Source organism: Etheostoma cragini, chromosome 16, assembly GCF_013103735.1.
Source record: "Etheostoma cragini isolate CJK2018 chromosome 16, CSU_Ecrag_1.0, whole genome shotgun sequence".
NCBI lineage: Eukaryota > Metazoa > Chordata > Actinopteri > Perciformes > Percidae > Etheostoma > Etheostoma cragini.
Genome location: NC_048422.1, coordinates 7,398,262 through 7,419,720, shown reverse-complemented (window position 1 = coordinate 7,419,720; position 21,459 = coordinate 7,398,262). Strand labels below are relative to the sequence as shown.

The 21,459-nt window shown below is 39.9% G+C and overlaps 2 protein-coding genes across 5 annotated transcripts; one reads left to right on the top strand and one right to left on the bottom strand.

Annotated features, from left to right (window-relative positions):
- Nucleotides 1-1,142: 1,142 nt before the first annotated feature.
- Nucleotides 1,143-11,384, bottom strand: wdr5 (WD repeat domain 5). Of its 2 annotated transcripts, none has more exons than XM_034895699.1 (14): nt 11,199-11,384; nt 9,983-10,091; nt 9,713-9,821; nt 9,215-9,288; nt 6,982-7,071; nt 6,536-6,625; nt 6,269-6,352; nt 5,852-5,907; nt 4,383-4,429; nt 3,721-3,796; nt 3,478-3,511; nt 2,731-2,805; nt 2,432-2,519; nt 1,143-2,276 (listed from the first exon to the last, which is right to left on the bottom strand). In XM_034895699.1, the coding sequence occupies exons 2-14, from the start codon at nt 10,058-10,060 to the stop codon at nt 2,176-2,178; spliced, it is 1,002 nt and encodes a 333-aa protein (XP_034751590.1). In that variant the 5' UTR covers nt 10,061-10,091; nt 11,199-11,384; the 3' UTR covers nt 1,143-2,175. The 2 variants fall into 2 exon arrangements, with proteins under 2 accessions (XP_034751590.1, XP_034751591.1); XM_034895700.1 differs by having other exon boundaries at nt 9,983-10,089; nt 11,202-11,375.
- Nucleotides 11,385-11,853: 469 nt separating this feature from the next.
- On the top strand, nt 11,854-21,355 carry LOC117958927 (bromodomain-containing protein 3-like). 3 transcript variants are annotated; one of them, XM_034895692.1, is made up of 11 exons: nt 11,854-12,158; nt 13,004-13,349; nt 15,090-15,227; nt 15,310-15,445; nt 17,220-17,332; nt 17,440-17,664; nt 17,766-17,894; nt 18,005-18,187; nt 18,844-18,971; nt 19,073-19,347; nt 19,872-21,355. In XM_034895692.1, exons 2-11 carry the CDS (start codon nt 13,155-13,157, stop codon nt 19,973-19,975), a joined length of 1,626 nt encoding a protein of 541 aa, XP_034751583.1. In that variant the 5' UTR covers nt 11,854-12,158; nt 13,004-13,154; the 3' UTR covers nt 19,976-21,355. The 3 variants fall into 3 exon arrangements, with proteins under 3 accessions (XP_034751583.1, XP_034751582.1, XP_034751584.1); XM_034895691.1 differs by having other exon boundaries at nt 11,855-12,158; nt 18,005-18,202; XM_034895693.1 differs by lacking the exon at nt 11,854-12,158 and having other exon boundaries at nt 13,219-13,349; nt 15,013-15,227; nt 18,005-18,202.
- The last annotated feature ends 104 nt before the right edge of the window (nt 21,356-21,459 follow it).

The following is a 21,459-nucleotide window of genomic DNA, read 5'->3' as shown; positions in this document are numbered from 1 at the left end:
TAATACCTTTTCAACGTGGCTAGAATTGCTGTTTTTTTAGAGGAATATTACCAATTTGAATCAAGCAAAGCAGATATTAAGTGATTACACATTAGTTTTTTTCGACTGGGTAACTAAAAGCAGACTTTAAAGCGAATATCCCCCTGCTCCCTTATGTCTCTTCCTCTTTACTGTGATTGGCCAGCACAGGTCTCTTAAGCCATAAAGTGGATGATGTGAGAGGAAATGAACAGACAAAAATCTTCTTGACTAGATAAAGAAAGGATCATCCACAGGGAATGATCAACTACATGAACGCTTTATAACATAAAGCTCTATTTTGTTAATATGTATATGTGTATATATTTATAAATATATATCGACCGATCTGTTCCTTGAGTATTTCCAACATTGAAAGAGGGAGACAAGTCCTTCAGACCAAGCTGTTCTAAAACTCAGAGATTTATAGTGGTGGGTTTGTCCCCCACAAATAGCTGGGGCGTTTTTGCATTTCAACCGTGACTTTATAAAAATAAATTAATCCTGGGACCTCAAAACAAATATGGAAAAAATGAAATTGTTATGACTTTAAAACCCTCCAAAATGTGTGTGTTGCTTGGCAATTGTATGTTCAAAAAGTGTGATCAGGAAAAGCTGAGCTTGTGACACAATCACTTCTTTTCTGTTGCATCGACGGTAAAATGTTAAAGAAAAGAAAAAAACACTTGGAAAAAAAGATCTATTTTTGTACAAAAGGTAATTTTATCCCTTGCTTGTGTACTGTTTTCCCCCTTTTTCTTCTGCGGCTGTTGTGTCTGTTGTGGAAGTTATCAACAAGGCCATTTTCAGATTGAAAAAGTAAGGTGCGAGGAATTGTTGGCTTTGGCACCGCGGTAACTGTGTCCCCTTTATTTTGCCATTTCTTTCAACCTGTTGCTGCAAGATGGGAATGTCTATCATTATAATTTTGTCAATTTTAAAGGAGATAGGATTTTGTCATCTGTTCATTGTGGATTGTTCTATCTTTCATGGACAGAAAAAAAGTTATTAAAAAAAGTGAGATTGACTGCTGCTGGTTGATTTTGTGTAGGCTAATGTTCCAAGAGGCACGTAAAAACAAAACAAATACATTCAACATCACGTTCACTCACGACTCGGTAACATGAAACATACAAAAACTGGTTTTATTTAGTCGCAGGTTATAGCTGTCAAATGCAAACATGTATTCCATAAAACTCCAGGTCAGCTACAGAGGACAGACGCTGCTGGCATCCTGTGCAGAACTACAGTAAGAGCTAATCAAGCAGAAGAGACCAAGACAACAAAGGCGACTAGGAATCAAAGCCACAATAGTCAGTGGTATATGTACAAATCTAGAACACAACATAACTGCATTTGGTCACTGTCATAAACCGGCAAGGAGGGGCAACTTAATGAACTTCTCCAACACAAATGTAAAAAATGCTCACTTGAGTTGTTTTTTTTTCTAACTGTCAAACTATAGATTTTTTCCCACGTCCTTGCCCAACACTAGGTTTGTTGCCCTAATAGGACTTATAAACTCTGAATACGTGGCACACCATGCACACTTGAGATCTGGCATTGGTTATTATGGAAAACAGAACAAAAAAATAGCTGTGCCACTTGAATAAATAAAAGTCACAAGGATCCTTAGATGTCATTTCTTTTTTATACCTAAAGCATGATGTCAAAGTTAAATCACCATGACACCATTTAGACAACACTACACAATTACACAGACAAATTAAAAAGGCAATTGTAGAAAAGCCAAACAAGTATTACATTTATTGACCGCAACCAGAAATGCACGTGTGGGAGTTGGTGCGAAGCTGTGACATCAGAGTTAATGAAATGTCAAAAAATTTAAAAAATGAAGCACCGGAACAGAGCATCAAAACTGTAGAGTATGACGAAAGTCTCCAACTCAGGGTACAGGACATAATCTGGCACGGTGACGTACACGTGGAGCATGTGAGATGGGCCTCTGGTGTGGGCTGATACTGTACGTGGCTGATGGGTCTCGTTTGGGTTCTTCTTGCTCAATTTCATTACCTGAAAGCCCTCTGCATCCCACAGGAGCTCTCTGTTAGAATACAAGTCTTCTTTTCTTACAACAAAACTAAAAATTTAAAATAAAAAAAATCTATGGCCCAAAAGATAAAAAAAAAAAAAGGCTTAGCAGTCGCTTCTCCATAGCTTGATGGTTTTGTCATTTTCTAAAGCCGCCGATGCAATGATGTTCTCTGTCGGGTGGCAGGCGGTCGAAATGACGACGTCTGAAAAGAGACAAAAAGGAAAAATGAAGGGTGCTAGGACCTGAGTAACATATTGCACCCAGAATACAGCCACAGATATCCATGTCTTAAAAATCTATCTTAGGGAAAGACAGCCGACAAAGTGTCTTAAGTCTTCAGTAAAGTGTCTCCTGTACCTGTGTGGCCCTGGAGCTTCTGCACAATCTCCTTTGTCTGCAGGTTCCAGATATAAACCATGTTGTCCTCAGAGCCTGACACGATCCACTGCAAGACAGGTCTAAAGTCAGTAACACAGCGTTTAATTGTTGTTGTAAAGAAGCACCAAGGCTCGTGCACAACGCGCGCACACTACGCTTTTTGTTAAAATTATAGGGCTTAGTTGATGTTGATGAAGGTTTTAAATTGCATTTATAATCTTTAAAAAAGATAAAGTCTTAAGTTTGACTTGGTGAAACCTGCAGAAACTCAGTCTTACCTTTCCACCGGTGACAGAGAAATTTGCGAATATGCAGTACTTCTCATTTTTGTGGCCGGTGTAGGTTTTCAAGCACTGAAATGTTGGAAGAATGAAAAGTTACTTTCTCTGTATCACACGGTCAAAACTATAACCATCAGCAGCAGACTTATAAAAGTATTTACTTGTGAACACATGTACTCTAATTTTGTTATCATCTTATGCAACTGGACTCAGGAATAAGAGGCCAGTGGAGTGAGTTGATATAACTAACCACATGTAAACATGAGACATTATAGAGAGGCAAAGTCCCTCCCCGTCCAATCGAGAAAAGATATGTGCAGTAATGAACAGGGCTCTCCACAAAATACTCATTTGATCCCGTTCCAATTGAGCCGGGAAGTGATGAGAGTGTGAGACCCGAGTACTGTGACATCGTCACGTATCAAACACATCGTCGTGGGAGCTTTGGCGAGACGTCACTTGTGCCACGTTGGGGGCGAGTGGTCTTTCTAACGACACATTTACTTAGTCTTATAACTTCAACAGTTTTCAGACAAAACTGAGACTATCTTCTCCTTCAACATTCTTTTCAATTGAGGAATGTTGTTCGGACAGATCTGCCCCCATTGCTACAGGAAACACTGCCAACTATGATTTGTCTCTCTCCATTCATATTATTTATCTATCTACAAATAAGACCAGCAAGATGATTTTTTTGGTATTTTCTAATAAAAGAATAACATAGTAATTGAAGGTGCTGCTTACCTTTCCTTTGCTGTAGTCCCACAGCTTCAGCGTGCTGCAAAGTAAACACAAATACAGCAGTGCATCTGTTAAACAAGCAGCATCAAAACAATACGTAAAGCCCATAGTCTGTTAATCATATGTAACAGCTTTGTGAAACTGTGTTATACCGCCCTCTGCTGGCAAACATTTAAAACAATAATTCTCACTTAAAGGTAGAAAAGTAGCACTGACTTCACTCTACGGCAGGTACGTAACACTCACTTGTCCAGCGTAGCAGCCAGGATGTATTTCCCGTTGGGGGAGAACTTCACAAAGGACACAGGAGGGTTGTCGTCATCTAACGTAAACACAAACAACCGGTCAGCGGCACAGCGCGCAAACCACACTCCATGGAGTGTTCAACAAGTCTGGGACCATGTGCTTTGGTCCCGATTTATTGGGCTACTTTTCCTTCTTCGACAGAAAAAACACTTGGATAATACACTTCTAGAGACAATATATCATGAGAAGTCTCTAAAAACTAATTGTTTATTAAGAAGAATGCACATCACGTGTCAGTGAGTCCAAAAAGTACATAACATGGATTTTACTCCTTGTTACTGTCTAGCACTGACAAAATATTTAGGTGTATCATCGGTGCAAATATTGATTCTTGGGAAAATAGATTTAAGAAATTTGTGGTGAGAAAACTATTTTCCACCCCTCGTATCTGAAATAACTGATACAGCGTCTTCAGAGCCTCAATTCAGATGTAATTAATCCCAATTTGATGATCACTATTCAACGCAATAAACTATTACATCTTGAAACTTATTTTCAGTAATAAACTGAATGAGAATGAGGTGAAAATCTGAACAAAATGCAACCATGTCAACGGGGACTGAGGGGGCCTTGAAAGCACCGCACACACCAGCCGATCTTACCTATGAGTGTCTTTAAACACTGGCCCGATGCCGTGTCCCAGATTCGGCTGGGAATGGGAGAAAAAAAATTTGATTTGATTAGGGGTTATTATTATCATCATTATTATTAAGACATTTCATTGTTAGGTAACGATCTGGATGAATGGAAGCATGCGGACAGAACCGGACACAGAAGGTATCAGCAGAGATGCCAGTCCTCCTCTGCTACCTGTTTTCAGCTTCTGTCAAAACTAACTAATCTTTGAGTTTTGTGTTAATGCTTAGTCTGAAAATACATAGAAAACTGTCCATTTAAATAGACATGTTGAAATTAGCATAAAAGAAAAGGAAGGCCTAGCCCATTAATGTAGAACCCCAAAGTTTCTTTTTTAAGAGTATTTTTGGGGGCTTTTTCCCCTTTATATGAGAGTGACAGGGGATTTAGAGGAAATGGGTGAGCTAGAGGCCGCCCCAAGCCCAAAGGTTTCTGTGACAACAGTATCGTGGATGGGATTTCAGAGAGCTGTTAGACAGATTCCATAGGGCCCCCCGTTAAGTCTGTGCTAAAAGCTAACTGGAGACCTGAAAAGGACTACGTCTAATTTTCCAACCGAGCCGCCCCGCTGTAACTGTAGCTTTAAAAATGTCTTGCAATAGATTACAGAATAATTCACAGTGGCTTAGGCCTAGTGGGGAGGGGGGTTATCTTAGGCCCAGTGGACCACTGGGGGAAACCTTCGTGGAAGAAAGACTTTTGTTGGATCGAGCTCAGCAACACAAATATGTGCTGTGGGAAGTGTTGCCAGGCGAACCAGACGAGGACTTCCGATAATGTAACTGTGTCTGTCGGGAATTCACGGCAGCAGCCAGACGCACAGACAGCAGCCAGACGCACAGACAGCAGCCAGACGCACAGACAGCACGCATCAGGCGCGCTCCATGTGTGATACGATTCCAATGACATGCATGGAGTTGTAATGTATTTGCATGTCGTGTTTAGACGCTTTAACTAAAAGATACTGAATGTGAGCATAGCATTATCGTTTTAGAATACTAAAACATGTAACAATGCTAATGAGCTTTTCTACATAGACATGACGAGAATATAGTTTATAAAATTACATCTGCTAGAGCATTCGCTCTATTTGCCAAACTGTGGGAAATATCTATGAAGCACACATCCTGCACAGTTTTTATTCAAGCAGCTACAAGACCCCAAGTGATTGTCTTCACTCCGGACTATCGGAAGCAAAAACAAAACAAATGGCATGTAATTGCTTGCCACACTGTGACAAATAAGATCCATTAGGTGTTAAACGGACTGAGCGGAAATCTGCTAATGAGGACCACAGCTTGGCTTTTTTTTTTTTTATGTGCAATTAGCGAGGGCAAAGAAGCACCATGATTAGTGGATGTGGACCAGTGATAAAGAAAAGCCAATGTAAAAAATAAATAAATAAAAGTGGGGTAATAGTTGTGTTTTGTCTCACCAAAGGCCGTCGTAGCTACTGGACACGATCAGGGAGCCGTCTCTGTTGAAATGAACCTGCAGGCCCAAACACATCATCACATTACCGGACCACGTTGGTCTGACGTCCAGAAGACTCCTCTACTGTTAAAGGTCCCATGTCTCACTCATGTTCAGGTTCATACTTGTATTTTGGGTTTCTACTGCAACATGTTTACATGCTTTAAGGTTGGATTGGTTTTCTCGTACTGTCTATGTGCGTATATCCGCATTCACCCTCTATCTACAAGGCTCGGTTTCTGTCCATTCCTCTGTGGACTGAGCGTTTTGACAGTATTTATATAGCATCTCGACCTGCTTCATAAATCCCCCCAAAAAAAACACATGGAAATCTCACTTTTTACAATATGGGTTCTTTTAAGAATAAAAACAAACTTACAGCTGAGACAGGGTCAGAATGAGCCGGTAATGTTTTCAAACACTTCCCGGTCTTCACATCCCATATCCTTACACTTTCGTCGAACTGCAAGTTAAAGAGAAAAAAAAACAAAAAAACATTAATCACGTTTTACCCCCCCCCCCCCCAAAAAAAAAAAAAAACAGACAACCAGAGACACTTAGAATGCTCAAAAGTAAGTGCTTTAGAAAAGGTCCGACATGTGCTTTCCATTTACTGCTCGTTTGACGCCAGAAGCTTCGTACTCACCGATCCCGACACGATAAGATTGGACTGGGGGTTGAAGTTGCAGCAGAAGACGTAGTTGCTGTGACCTTTTAGAGTTTTTAAGCATTTCCCCTAGATGAAAACAAGGGAAAAAATGAGCTGAAATGTCACATTCACGCTGGTAACAATTAGGTAACAATGACTTCACAGCCCAGCCAGCACTGGCCTACCTTGGGCGTTTTACGGTCATCAAAGTTTAACTGGAAACCACAGGTGCATCATTTCATTTTCATACTTTATAAAACGCGTAATGTCAGCCCTTGCTGCAGCTTTTGTGTCTCCTACCGTTTATTTATCGGGGTGCGTGCTTAATTTGGCGACATGGTGAAGCCCCCTGGAAGGCAGCAGGGGCCCCGAGCATGGATCCGACTGCACTGCCAGCGATACAACAACTCATTTCATTTAGTCCATTAAATCTGCTCTCTTACCGAGCTCACGTCCCAGATCTTGAGGGTCTTGTCATCCGACGCAGACACCAGGAGGTTGGAGTCAGAGGACCAGGCCACGTCAGATATACCCTGCAGGTTCAGGGGGAAGGATTAAGAGCACCGTACTGGACGTTGGGAGTAGGACAGCACGGGTGGAATCGGTGTAAGAAAAGGGAAAACAGTAAAACCATGCCTCACTCCGACTAGGGCCGTGCAATGGATCAAATTTAAATTAGGAATCTGGCTCCTAAAAATAAATCACCAATGCAAACTAAGCGAGAAAAACTTTTAATAAAAGGGAAAAATCAAAAATGTACAAAAGGGGGAAAAAAAGGGAAATTTCGCAGCTCAAGGTGTTTCCACTGTTGACTTGTTTAACCATTTCCGTTTTTTTAATTCAACTGCAAAAACTTTCCAAAAGTATATAAGTAATCCAATAATTAATTGTTTTAAATAGTCGCAATTGCAATGTTGACCAAAAATAATTGTGATAAAAAAAAATTGTTCAATAATCAAGCAGCCCTAGTGACAACTGATACTCACAGATCAAATGGACATTGTACAATTCCTTTAAACACACTTGAAAATACACGCTTTTTCGCCTAACTGTATTACCAAAACCACAGTGGTACAGTTCCCACATCCTTTGGCCCTCTGGGATGATCCTGAGGTCATTGGGAGGTTAACTCATTTCTTTGTTCCAAGTGTCAGTGTGATTCTAGGCCTTACTGACTGAGCTACAGAGGTTAGAATAGAGAATTTCTAGTTCCGTTAAGGTAAAGCATTTGTAAAATGATTAAAAAACACTACTGTAAACCTATCAGATGGACTACACACAAAACTAGTACCAGAGCCACATGTCTCAACCTAATACAGAAAAACTCCAGAACTAAATCACTCAGAAAATGGATATTTTATAAAGTTGTTTCTACAGATATGTCTGTGCGTTTTTCTCGTTTCCTTTTGAAAAGTGCAAATAAAAACCCCAAAAAAGTGCTAAATACAAAACTTCTCAAATACAAAAACACATCCACATCAATCACACACATCCTTGAAATAACTATACCTACATTTATAGAAATAAGTCATTATAAATTGAAATGGTGAAATGCAATAACTAAGGCTCTATTTTTGCTTTGAGACAGCTGCGGCCATCACAGGGTTAAGATTTTCTGGTCAAGTTTGGCATCAATCAATTCGTCTTCTTATAGGCTAAACAGGTAGGTTGGTTTCGTAACATCTAGTTTTAACTGGAAGGAATGGATGTCAATCTTTCCCACGTTGGTCCTCCCTGAACTCTGCGACATGATTGGCTTTTATTAGGGCTTTCTCAAGTTACAGTAGAGGGATTGGCTTATGTCACCTGTCAATCAAATGCTTAGACGTCAGAGAATTAAACTGTCTGCAAAGAAACAATGTGGCAGACCCGGGGGAGAAGAGAAAAGAGGTCGAAACCCAAAAATGAGAAACTGTTTAGCTTTCTTTCTGTTGAAACTCGGCCAGAAACTACGAGATTGTGAGGGGACCAGCTCGTTTGGATCTAATGGCTTGGATGTTCTAATTCCTTGGATTGTTTGCGATCTTTCACCGCTGTGAATAAAGACACGAGGAAACAGGTATGGATGCACACTCCACTTTAGACACTAGCACGCAGCATCTTTCTTTACTTCATAACAGGATTATAACTATAACTGACTCATCTAATGCTTTGTGTGTGGGCTTAATCGAATCATGAGAATTGACGCTTTCAAATCGTGTGCTGCATGAGCGCGTTTATGAAAAATGAATGCTTGCAATTTATAAAAACGTATGCGTGGAGAAAATGTTCTCTTAACTGGAGAAAACGGTCCCGTCAGCGGGACGGTGTCGCTAGCTCTCAACGTTCAATAGCCTTGGTTCTTTTTTTTGTAAAGGTTATTTTTTGGGGCTTTAATTGTCAGGACAGCTACAGTAGGTGAGAAAGGAAAGAGACGGGGGAGACATGCAGGAAATCGCCACAGGTCCGACTCAAACCATGAACCTCTGAGTCAAAGCATGAACCTCTATGTAAACGTGCGCCTCCTCTACCAACTGGGCCAACCCGGCCACAATAGTCTTGTTTAATATCATCTTTTCCCAAGCCATAAGTACTTCAGATGGGTAAAAACAAACGACAAATGCAATCCCGTCTATCAAACCATAACCGAAAAGCAGCAGCGCTGCAACAGTAGAGACCAGGATCTGTTAAACTCACAAGTTTGTGTCCAGATATGGTTTTCTCAAACTTGCCGTCATATGCCCCCCAGATTTTGATGAGTTTATCAGCAGCTGTAAAGAGAAAACAAATGTGATCAGTGTCGCTACAGCTTCCATAAAGCCGGGCTCTCTACTCTACATTTATTTTACAATATGGCATACTTTCTGATAAAGACAAAGAACAAAAAATAGCTTAAAATAGAATGTATAGTGGTCTCCAATGATGCATCGATTCTTCAATCTGAAGAAAATAACTTGCCAACTATACATTTTACATCTCATTTTCCAAGAAAAAATACCAAACATTCTGTGCTTCCATCAAGCCCACGGTGATGAAGATGTGAGACATCGTGAATGCCATTCTTTGTAACAATACCTCCACTTTTAATACACTAAACAATTGAGAAAATAGTTGGCGGATCAGAGAAAATTAAACTAGTAGTTATTGCAACCTTAATTGTTTTTGTGGTTTAAAGGAAACGGAGGAAGAACTCACATGAGCTGGCAAGCCATTCTCCGCTTGGACTGAATTTGACGGAGGAGACGGCTTTAGTGTGGCCCGCTAATGTGAATTTCAGGCTGTAGTTTGGCTTGGCAGGAGCAGACTGTAAATGAAAACAAAACATTAAGACATTTACCAGAAAAACAAAAACAGGAATGTTCTCACCACAACATAAATGATTAAAAATAAAGCATTTAGTGCTGCATTTGCAATAGAAAGGGAAGCTGCAGGAAAAGCTAAAAAAGGTATTAAAGAAATCCAAACCTTGCTTTGACTGGAAGACGCTGATGGAACAACTGGAGGTTTGCTGTCAGTCTCTGGTTTCTTGTCTTCTGTTGCCATGGTGAGGAATTGACCATTTATTGAGCACGATCTTGAAACAGAAAACACAGATTGAAATCAGTTAAGAAGGACATGCTTTATAAGTTAGTCAGTGCTGTTACATTACACAACCAAAGTGGAACAATGCATAACCAACTGCACACATTCTGAGGAAGACAGAGCAACATGCAGGCTTTAGTTTGGCCAACGTGACATCGCTGAGCAGTGTTGGTTGTGATCCAGTACACAGCAGTAGATACAGTAGTCAACGATGTGAATAATGCACTAATGATTAGTTTATTATGTACCTTACATGGTCTTCAAATTGATTTGAAGTGAAACACTAATGTCTCCAATGGATACTTACCTATTATAACTCCGGTGAGTGCTGTACAGGAACGTGATATGCCAGATGTAATTGACAAAATGAGCAAAGTGATATTTATGCTTATAACGACAAGTGTTTTTCACGTTAGAGGAAACATGTCATAGCTATGCAATTACGGGGACAGATGTTTTAATTATCAGTAAAGGCTGTCTTTATATCTATTTTGCGCAGTGTAGAGGTTCACGTTAGAATCCCATGAACTGTGTGGCAGCTTTCCCCTGTGTCTAGCTAGCTATAACGTTACGTGTAGCTTGTTTTAGTTAGCGCTTAGCTAGATGACGTTAACTGGCCTCGTTCAAGTTAAAACGACTAGCTAGCTAGCTAGCTAAATGTAAAAATTTTACACAGACAGCTAAGAATATAACTCGAGCAGGTTGAAATCAATTACAAATACGCTAGGGATAATTCGTGTTGAACTGCAATGCATTTGATAAGAATAGTTATTAAACAAAGGGCGACACGGGATTTCTTCGCTGGGAAGTTCAACTCTGACAGTAACGTTAGCTAACAAGTTAACGCTATCATCATGATACTGTAACGTTAAACTAATATATTTATTTCAACATTAAGGATTTGACGTCAGACAAAGACAAATAACCCAAAATAGATATATTAACTGGTTAAACACGAGAGCTAATACCCGTCTGCTCATGTAACGTGAGTCGCCTGCCTTGGCTACATGCATTAATGCTGTTGACAAATTGGTTGAGCTGCCACGGAGGGGCCCTCCATTCAAACAATGAGGAATCAGACATACGCCAAAATACTCACATAGATTGATTGCAGCTTCACGATCAAATTGTTACTCCTCGTAAATATTGGAAAGAGAAATCCACGTTGTTTTAATCAGGCGATCATGGAGAAAGCATAAATCACTTGGCTTGCTCCTTGATGTATGCTTGCGAGAAGCGGGGAATGTGGTGTGGTGGTGCTACTTTGCGCATGCGTGTTACCCTAAGAAGTAACGGAAGCTAATGAGGGTCAAAAACAAGTCAAAGGCAAACATATTTATTTTGTCACTTTGGTTCCAGTAGTATTTTTCTAGTTCAGTTTCTAGTGCTGAGAATATTATTTTCTGATTTATAATGACAATGTGTTATGTGTACCTGGGTTAGAGATATTAATGGTAAGGCGCACATTCTATAATTAATGTAGTTATATCAACATTTAATAATTGTCCTACTCAGGGCAGTTAGATAGCGTTCATAGTACAGTAATGCAGTCAAATGTCGACGAATAAGTTACACATATCCCTTTTAGTCAGCGTCAACACCTACCTGCCTTATAGAATTGCTCGACACACTCCAGCACAGTAGGGAGCGCTGTCCACCTTGGTTTAACGCTACATTCCGCCAATGAAGTTAACGGAAAAGAGCACGTACGAAGTGGATACCATCAGGTTTGTTTAAATAAGAACGTTTTTAAAGTTTGTCGACCGGTTCCCTTTGGAGTTAGCGTTAGCTGGGCTATCTGTCGGGCTTCTGTGCTTGGTGTATATGTTTTGAATTAGAGCACCCCCTGAACTCTTGTTTCAACGTGCCTTCTTATGCCAAGGAGTTATTAAAAACTCCAGCGACGCAAGCTAGCTGTCCTGAATGTTTTTGTAACGTTAGCTGTGACTCTCCCGTCAACCTATGCAGAAGACGTTGCCTGTGCAAGTTGACAACCTCCTCAAAACAAACTAGGAGTGTCGGACTTGGCCATTGTATGTAAATCCCGAATACGTTAACGGTCGGCAGTATTCTTAGTTATGCAAACAACTATTTATATTGTAAAATGACTTGTGTTTTTAAGTTTGTGTCACTGCACGTTGCTTTCCCCAGCTAGCTAGCTAACGTTAACCTAAATAAGCTAGCTTCCCACACCAAACTTTTGCAGCTTTCCTTGGTAACGACGCGTTGCTTTTCTTTTTAAAAACTTACTGACTAGCTAAGTCGTTGTCTGTCCAGTTTTAAGTAAACTTTTATGTCAAAATGTCACTGCAAAGAGATTAAAGTCAGTAACGTTAGGTTTATGTATTGCTCTAACTTTACTGTAACTGGGCTAGGTTACCTGTGTGTCCTGTCTTCAACTATGAAACTTCTATCTTGATGAATTTTTGCCACCCGGTTTCTTTAATTCCCGTACAAAGTGAAAATGAAATATCCACGAGTCACCTCTTTATACGTAGACAAAGCTACAATTTAAAACGTTTATTGTCATTTACTTAATAACAAAAAGACCATTCATTTCAGTTATCACTGATATAGGCACTCCTATAACACCTGAATTAAACCCAGCAGTTGAAAATCATGCCAACATGGATGGTCATCTCAGTATCATATAACATTAATGTGAAAGTAGACTTTAATTATGTCTCAGGTTACATACCAAGTTAAAATTTGACAGTTGTCCTTGTTGTGGAGTGTGTTGTGGTCTTGTCTGTGACCGTTGTCCAAATTTAGATAGACAACAGTAGATCAACCATAGTTTCATCAGGCTAAATTTTTAGTAGAGGCTGCTGCTTTTGTATTTCTGAACCATAGGAACGATCTCTGGCCCAACACACTCTCATAGTTCTGTTTTAATCTTAACAGATCCCAATGGCTGGTATGAAAACTATGATTAAAGTGAGCCAGCATTCCCTCAGAGCTTTTGATAAGCTGACAGAGCTACATAATTCACTATGAGAACAGCAACTAGTTAACGTTTTTCACCAGTTGAAAACCAGTCACTGCCAGCTGCATCATGTCAGCAGACAAGAACCCGGACCATCCACGATTTGTGAATCCTCCACCTCCTGAGGTGACCAACCCCAACAGGCCTGGCCGGATGACCAACCAGCTGAAGCACATGCAGAATGTAGTAATTAAATCCCTGTGGCGGCACCAATTGGCCTGGCCCTTTCACCAGCCTGTTGATGCAGTCAGTCTTGGACTTCCAGTGAGTAGTTTGCAAGTGTTGTCAGTGTTCTTCAACTTTTTTAAAGATTTGTTCCATCCAGCATTTCCCACAGCACATTACAGTGAGTCGTGCTTGTTGTTAGTAATTATTGTTTTATGTATTCAATAACAAATGAATTAATGCAATTAGGAAATTCAATCACAAGTGGACAGATTAACACTCGTTCGCCGTTTAGATAGTAGCTAACCCTGTTTCCTGAATTTGAAAGTCGAAAGCACAAGATCAAACCCTGAATTAAACCCACATCTGCCACTTCCATAATAGCTTAGTAAGTTGTATTTTTCTCTTTGTAACATGGTATTTTACTTACTGCAATTGTGATAAAAATCCCTGTTAAAGGCAGTTGTTTATTTGATAACAACCATGTTATTAACATCATTAAAGTAACATGTAGGCTCTGGATGCCTGACATAGGTACATTTTTTCACACAGGCACTCCCACTGTGTAACTGTGTGTGTGTCTGTCATCTGTCTAAAATGTCATATATATGCGTTTGTCTTTCCTTGTTGGAAGTGTCGGCTTTCCTCTTTTCTTTCACTGAAGTAAAACTGCCTCTGAATCCTTACGTTTCCGCCGTTTTTGTCATTCTTTTGATGCAGCTATTGATCTTGTCTTAAGTTTTGTTCACCACTATTTCTTTGTTTTTTCCTTGGTTTTGGTTGTTTCCTAATGCACACTCCATTTAAAAAACACAACACAGTGAGTATAGAGCCACGGGAATGCGGTACTACACTCTCTCTCAAACTCATCCAATGTTTGTGAAGCCCATATACATAACATAACCAATAACCTTTTCTAAAAATAACTGGAATCTATTTTACGCATTTTATCAATAACTACACATGCTAGTGAGTACTTAATTAAGGACTTAATACTTTTTTTAAGTAGGTGCTCTAGTTATGGGATTTAACTAATTTGATTACCTCATTAATACTACTGTAATCTTAATTAGTCCTAATTTAAAACCGTGGATTATCCAGAGTAATAATCCAGACACTGTTTTTGGGTGAGGTGTTGGTGTTGAATTGAAGTAGAATTTGAAATGAAATTCCATTCACCTCAGTTGGGGTTGGATGTAGAAATAGCTCACACCGATCTCTCAGGTGGGTAAAAAAAAACATGACAACTATCTGCATGGCTGGATATGTTATAATAATAATAATAATAATAATAAAGAATATTTTCAGTTTGTTACAATTTGGGTGTGAGTTTCAGCGCTTTGGCTTTCATTTGAATCAGTTGATAACATTGTAATCGCTTAAATTATTGGTTGAGATCTGGGAACATGGTGACAACGCAGTCAGGAACATGAGTGCTCAGGCCATCAGACAGGATGTAAACAAGCAATTGTTTTAGTTACATCATCTAAAACACTTTGTAAAGTAGTACAGCTGAAAGTGAGCGCACCTGAAATGTTGGTTATAATCCCTCATTGGACAAATACACTGCATGGACTGGAAAGATTGGTAGTTATTTAACAGTTTCCCTATACATTTGGCTAATCTGGGAGTTTATTTCAAACTGTCTGATCATCTCAGTGTTTGGGTTCCTTCTCCTTTCTGACTTATGTTAATGGCGCCGTGTTCCCAGATCACACCATATTAACTTCGTGGGTATCATGTATAACCATTTCCTTACCAGATCCTTTTGAAGATGTGGGACAGAAACCAAAAGCAAGACTCCATTCATCTGACACGCTGACTCTTTTTCTTAATCAGGATTATCATACGATAATAACATCTCCCATGGACTTGGGAACCATCAAGAAACGGCTCGAGAACAACTACTATTGGAGTGCAAGCGAATGTATGCAAGACTTCAACACCATGTTCACCAACTGCTACATCTATAACAAGGTGAGGAGCTTCATCATTGGGAATGCAGCACGTTGGTTCGCCTCGCAGAAACTAAATCCTCACAGACTTCCCTCTCCTGTAGCCTACAGATGACATAGTGCTGATGGCCCTCGCAGTGGAAAAGATTTTCTTGCAAAAAGTTGCCCTGATGCCCCAGAGGGAAGTGGAGGTTTCCTCTTACGCTGCCAAAGGGAAAGGCAGAAAAAGTAGCACTCCAGGTAACAAACTTGAATGTATGAACAGGTAACGCTGCTTCAGGCTACTTCAATTAATTCAGTTAAGAGATCACAGGAGTTTGAATCTCATCAATCTGGCCCCTTGAATTCAATAAACTGCACACAGCATACTCATGTGGTAACCAGGGGCCACATAAAGGAAGGTTGTTCACACATTGAAGGGATGCTGAGTACCTTGTACACTGGGGTTGGAAGTGGTGTTGATGAATAAAACGTGAAAAGGTGTGAACCGAATGCTCTACAGTTCAGTGTGTAAAAGGTTCTTCAGGGACAACGGGATGAGTTGGATTTGTTCCTACACAACAGCAAGGTTGAGGAAATGGAAAAGGTTACACTAACATCTCTAGCAAAGGAGATGTTTTTACCTTAATTTAGTGTGCAAAGCATTGCGTCTGTCATTGCAGTCATTCCATCTTAATATATTTTATAGCTGCATAATTCAGCATGAATGAAGATCAGTGCCACCCTAAAGTCTCCCTAAGTGGCCGCTCAGCCAGCAGCTTAGATTACCTGCATCAGTGACCCTCTTCCTCTCTTCTTTTTTCTTTCCGTTTGAAATTACACGGCTCCAAAATTCTGGTTTCTTAAGCATGTTTTTCTCATTTCACCTGATTTATAATAAACGTTGTAAATGTGAAAAATACACCTGTTAACATGGTAATTGTGGATGTGTCTGTGCTCATTTCCGTGTAAAACCTCTGCCACCGATAAACGCTGATCTGTGTGCCGGCTTTTTAGAAGTCCAAGGGGAAAACTATCTGCGCAGAGTAACGCAGAAAGATTTAATTTATTAAGTTTAGATTAGATCTGTTCGACGGGGGGTCCTCGACCCCTGGCCAGTCCTCACAGTTAATGCAGGGGGGTCAGCAAAGTATCTTAAAAAAATATCTTTTGTCAGGTTTCTTTTTTTTTTTTTTTAAATCAAAATATGTCTGAAAATAAACATTAACCCCTTTAAATTAAAAGCACATATACATTTGCCTACTTGTGGAAAAAAGAAATCCATATTGAAAATAAGCTTATTATAGTTAAGGTAGCCATACAGTTAAGCTTCAAGATTCACTGTAGAAGAAACACATATGTTTAACGTTAAATCATAATGTATAAATAATTACCATTTATTTTCATTCATTTGACCTAGTTTAAAATGCAACTTAATTTTGTACAATACATGCAGTAGTCTCTTTGCTAAGGGGTCCTTGGCCCCATTAGCAAAACACCGGGTGTTTGTCACTACTTTGTGTAGCCACTAAACACAAATAAAAAATCCAAATGCATCTTGAAACTTAGAAAATAGATGCAATACTTATGTATGTATGTATGTATGTATACACACTATATACACTACCGGTCAAAAGTTTGGGGTCACTTACAAATTTCAATTCCACTCCATTATAGACAGGATACCAGCTGATCTGGGTGGGTGGCTGATCTTTAATGCAATATCTACATTTCCCATTATCAGCAACCATTCATCCAATGTTCCAAATGCTCATTTCGTTTACTAATCTGATATTATTTTAAAAAAACTAAGAAAACATTAAAAAACCCTTTTGCAATTATGTAAGCACATAATGTAATCTGGAAACTGCTGCCCTGGTTAAAACAAAAAAAACAAGGCAACTGATCTCAGCTGGGATTCTGTCTATAATGGAGTCCAGTGGAAATTTGTGAGTGACCCCAAACTTTTGACCGGTAGTGTATACCAATACGTTGTTTTCTTTTTCTTTAATTTGTGTTTAATCCATGTTTTCAGAAAATGTGACCACATGTTCTTCAGCTACCACGCCCACATCTCAGCCAAGCAGCAGCTACACACCCTCCAGCTCATCGCCAACGCCCAGGAACCATTCACACAACGCCACAAAAGTAAGTCGCCATTCACGTCTCTGACCCTCAATCGTATTATTTGCAAATACCCCTAGATCATGAGGCAAATTTGTTGAAATTTGTTTGTTTTTGTTGTGCCAATGAAGAAGAAAGGGCTGAAGCGGAAGGTAGGAAGCCCCACTGATACTGAAACGGAGCATCGCAAACTGAGCGAACCGCTCAGGTATTGCAACGATATCCTGACAGAAATGCTGTCGAAGAAATACGTGGCCTACGCCTGGCCCTTCTACAAGCCTGTCGACGTCGATGCTCTGGGGCTGCACGATTACCGCGATATCATCAAATACCCCATGGATCTCGGCACTGTTAAAGTATGAGATGTACACTTACATATACCAGTGCATTTCCCCTGGGGTTCATCTAGTTTTCATGTATGTGGTCTTGATAACTTTGACTATTCTTCAATTTCCAGAAAAAGTTGAATGGAGGAGAGTACCAGGATGAACAAGCCTTCGCTGCAGACGTTAGGCTAGTGTTTTCCAACTGCTACAAATACAACCCTCCAAATCACTTTGTTGTCACCGGGGCCAAAAAACTTCAGGTATTTTTTGAATGATTATATTGACTAATTAAAGACTTTAAAATGAGTTTTAGCCATTCTTGAGGGCAAGTTTTCTATCTGACTCGATTGTCCATTCATGTTTGCTTCAGGGTGTGTTCGAGACGAGGTTTGCAAAGATGCCAGACGTGCCGGTGGAGTCCCTTTCACCAGTGACTGCCGTGTCCCTGAAGAGCGCAGGTTTTGGCGGGATAAGCGACAACAGCTCCTCCAACTTAGACAAGTCAAACTTGACAGAGGAGCGTGCCACCCGACTTGCCGAGTTGCAAGAACAGGTGGGTGCAGAACAGGTGGGTTTCCATACAGATCTCTTAACTCAAAGTTTAGAAACACCCCTGCTTTACTAATTTGTTCAGTTATCTAAAGTTCCTTACAAATGCTTGCATTAATCACATGCTACCTGTGCAAACATTCTGCAAATGTAATGATGGCTGGCCCATTCATTAGCAGACATGTAACTGGCACCATACTGTGTATTAACATAGAGGGTTCACATGAACAACAATTCATGCACAATACATGGGGTAACATTTTTGAACTATTTGGTGTGCGACGAGATTTGAACTGCCACCACAGAAAAAAAAATCTGTCACTTTACCTTCTGGCTCTTAAACATACAGCAGAGAGAAATAGAGTATGTCTGATGACGTGCTTTATTTTCTGCTATGACTCCTCTCATTGTTTGAACAGGATATTGTTGACTGATAAAATCACGTGCTGAGATAGACTCGGCCTAGCATTCGGTAAAATCGCTGAAGGAGACTTCCTGGTCTTCATTCTTGCACTTTAATTTGCATCTCCTTCAACTTGTGAGCCCACAGCAACTACTCTCTGCCTTGTTTTTAGTGCTTGTTTTAGTTTCTTGGCACTCAAAGTTTTGATACTACTCTGTGACACCACAAAAGATCGTTTCTTTTGACACTCTACCCAGCTGAAAGCTGTTCACGAGCAGCTCTTTGCACTCTCTGAAGTCCCTGTGATTAATCCAAAGAAGGAACGAGAAAAGGACGAGAAAGAGGACAACAGGCAACTCAAAGGCCGGAAAAAACCATGCTCCAGGTAGGAGCTTTCCCACAACTGAAGAACCCTGTTTTCAGAGTACGTCACTTCCAATTAGAGACCTTTGACTGCGTCGTGCTTTGCTCTGCTTTGAATTTCAGACAGTCGTGGAAGGTAAGCAAAGACTGGGACTCGGATGACGATAGTCTGCAGATGACATACAACGAGAAGCATCAGCTGAGTCTGGACATCAACCGGTTGTCTGGCATGAAGCTGGGCCGCGTGGTGCAGATCATTCAGACGCGAGAGCCCTCGGTGCGGGACACCAGCCCCGATGAGATCGAGATCGACTTTGAGATACTGAAGCCGTCCACTCTGCGTGAGCTGGAGCACTATGTCAAGTCATGTCTGTATAAGCAGTTCAAGAAATTTCAAAGTAAGTATGAAACTGTGTTGCTGTCCCTCCTTTTAAACAATTGAATATTAAGGTGATACTTCAGTAGGGCTGGGTACCCAATTCAATACTTTTTAGGCACTGACCGAATTACCTCTAAAGTATCAAAAAATGCCTCGTCATTCAATACCAGATTTCAATAGAAGTAGTAAACCTCATCAGCGTCATTGAGCCAATAAGCATGCAGCATGCTTCTACCAAGATATAATAATGCTTGTTATTGGCTGTCTAAGGTTACACTTCGCAGAAGCATGCAGGAAAAACCTACACACAGCATGGCTCTCGTAGTAGCAGCTGAAAGTAGACAAAAAGATTTGTGCCGTAATGTTGTAATTTATTTTTTGTTTTTGTGAAATTGGTTTAAAAAAATCCAGTGGATCCAGTATCGAAGTGTCCAGTATCGATATCAGTACCGGTATCCAATATTTTTGAAGGATACCCAGCCCTACACTAAAGTACCCAAAACATTTGAATGCAGCCAGCATCCTTTCCTTGCCTCCATCCAGAGAACAGCAGTCAGGTCGTCTCCCATCACGTCAGCTGCAGCAGCTCTTCAGACTCCGCCACCAGCACCTCCTCTGACTCCAGTTCAGAAAACAGTGACTCGTGACAACTGGAATGGTTTTTATTTCTTTTGTGAACTAGTGTGGCTCTTCAAAACAGTCATTTTAGTATTGGTTATACGTTCAAATATTTGGAAAATGTTCCCACACTGTTTGGTATTCAGCGTGGCTTTTTTCACTTTCTTTATAAATCGCAATATGTGTCATTCTTTTTTCTTTTTTCTAATCAGACACTAGAATTCACAACATAGCTAGATGGCATGCTGCTGGGTCCGGGGCACATTTCATAACAATCAGTTTCATTCAATATCGTGTTTCTGTCACTCCTTTTTTCCATACATGAGAGGCCGTTTTCAAATACTTTATAGAAATGCTGTCTGTTATATTTTAGATTCTATTAGATCAAACTATGGGAACACCTTATTTTAACCCCTGCCTTCCAGTTAGCATTCATAAGCAGTATATAAACATTTGATAGAGTCTAACAAACTATAATGTTCTGGTCCTTGTGATCAAAATGTTTAACATTGCCTGTTTTTATACATTCTCTAGCAGTTTAAACACTACGTAGGGCTGAAGACAAAAGTTGAGGAAAATGTGTATTACAGATGCAACGTGTTACTGTTACATGTATTATTATTTTTTTACCTATTTTAGTTTTGGACTTAATATATGTTAACAATTCAATTTCAGCCTTTAATCTTTTACATTAAATTGTTTTATTTATTTCTTTACCTCCATTTTGAATTGTAGTCTCTTCATGATCTATTTCTTTTGACTTTGTGATCATCGTTCCCAGCAGAGGAGTAAAGACACTGCTTTAAATCAACTGTTAAACTGTCCTGCTGAATGGCATCTGGAAAGGGCCACACCACTGGTTTGCATGTTGTAGTCCATTTACTATAAAATGCATACTGAATATGTTCCGCATAATGTTTGAATTGGCTTCTCAGCATTGTGGTATAAAAGTCAACTTGCGGAGAGTTACAATTTGAGTCTGGTAATCCATCAAAGTGGACACCATGTGTGCTGCCATTCATGTCTGCTGGCGCTTTGTTGCATGAGAATGCAGTGCAGACCTTTTAAACTGGCAACAATAATCTAACTTAGACAAAAATAAGAGAAGAAATAATGGATGTCTGACTCATATTTCCAGTCCCAGCAATTAGATTTGTTATCTGTATGAACAAACAACCAACTGGGCCATGGACAAATCATATTTAAATACTGAAACCCAAACAGGAAGTAGGAATGTAATTTGTAGTAAATGAACCACGGCATGAAAAAGAAAAACACTGAAAGGGCCCATTATGTTATTTTAACTATTTGGTTTTGGGTAAATAAAGTTACTTGGGATGAGATCTACCTGCTTACCTGAGTTGAGCCTCTTGTATTCTTTTGTTAATAAAAGCCAAAACACAACGATGGCCTTGTGTTTATTTAACAGAGCAGGAGTAAACTGCCCGTAACATTTTGCTCTTTAGTAAACAGTGTGCACCACCTCCTGCCAGGTCCTCCACTATCAGCTGGC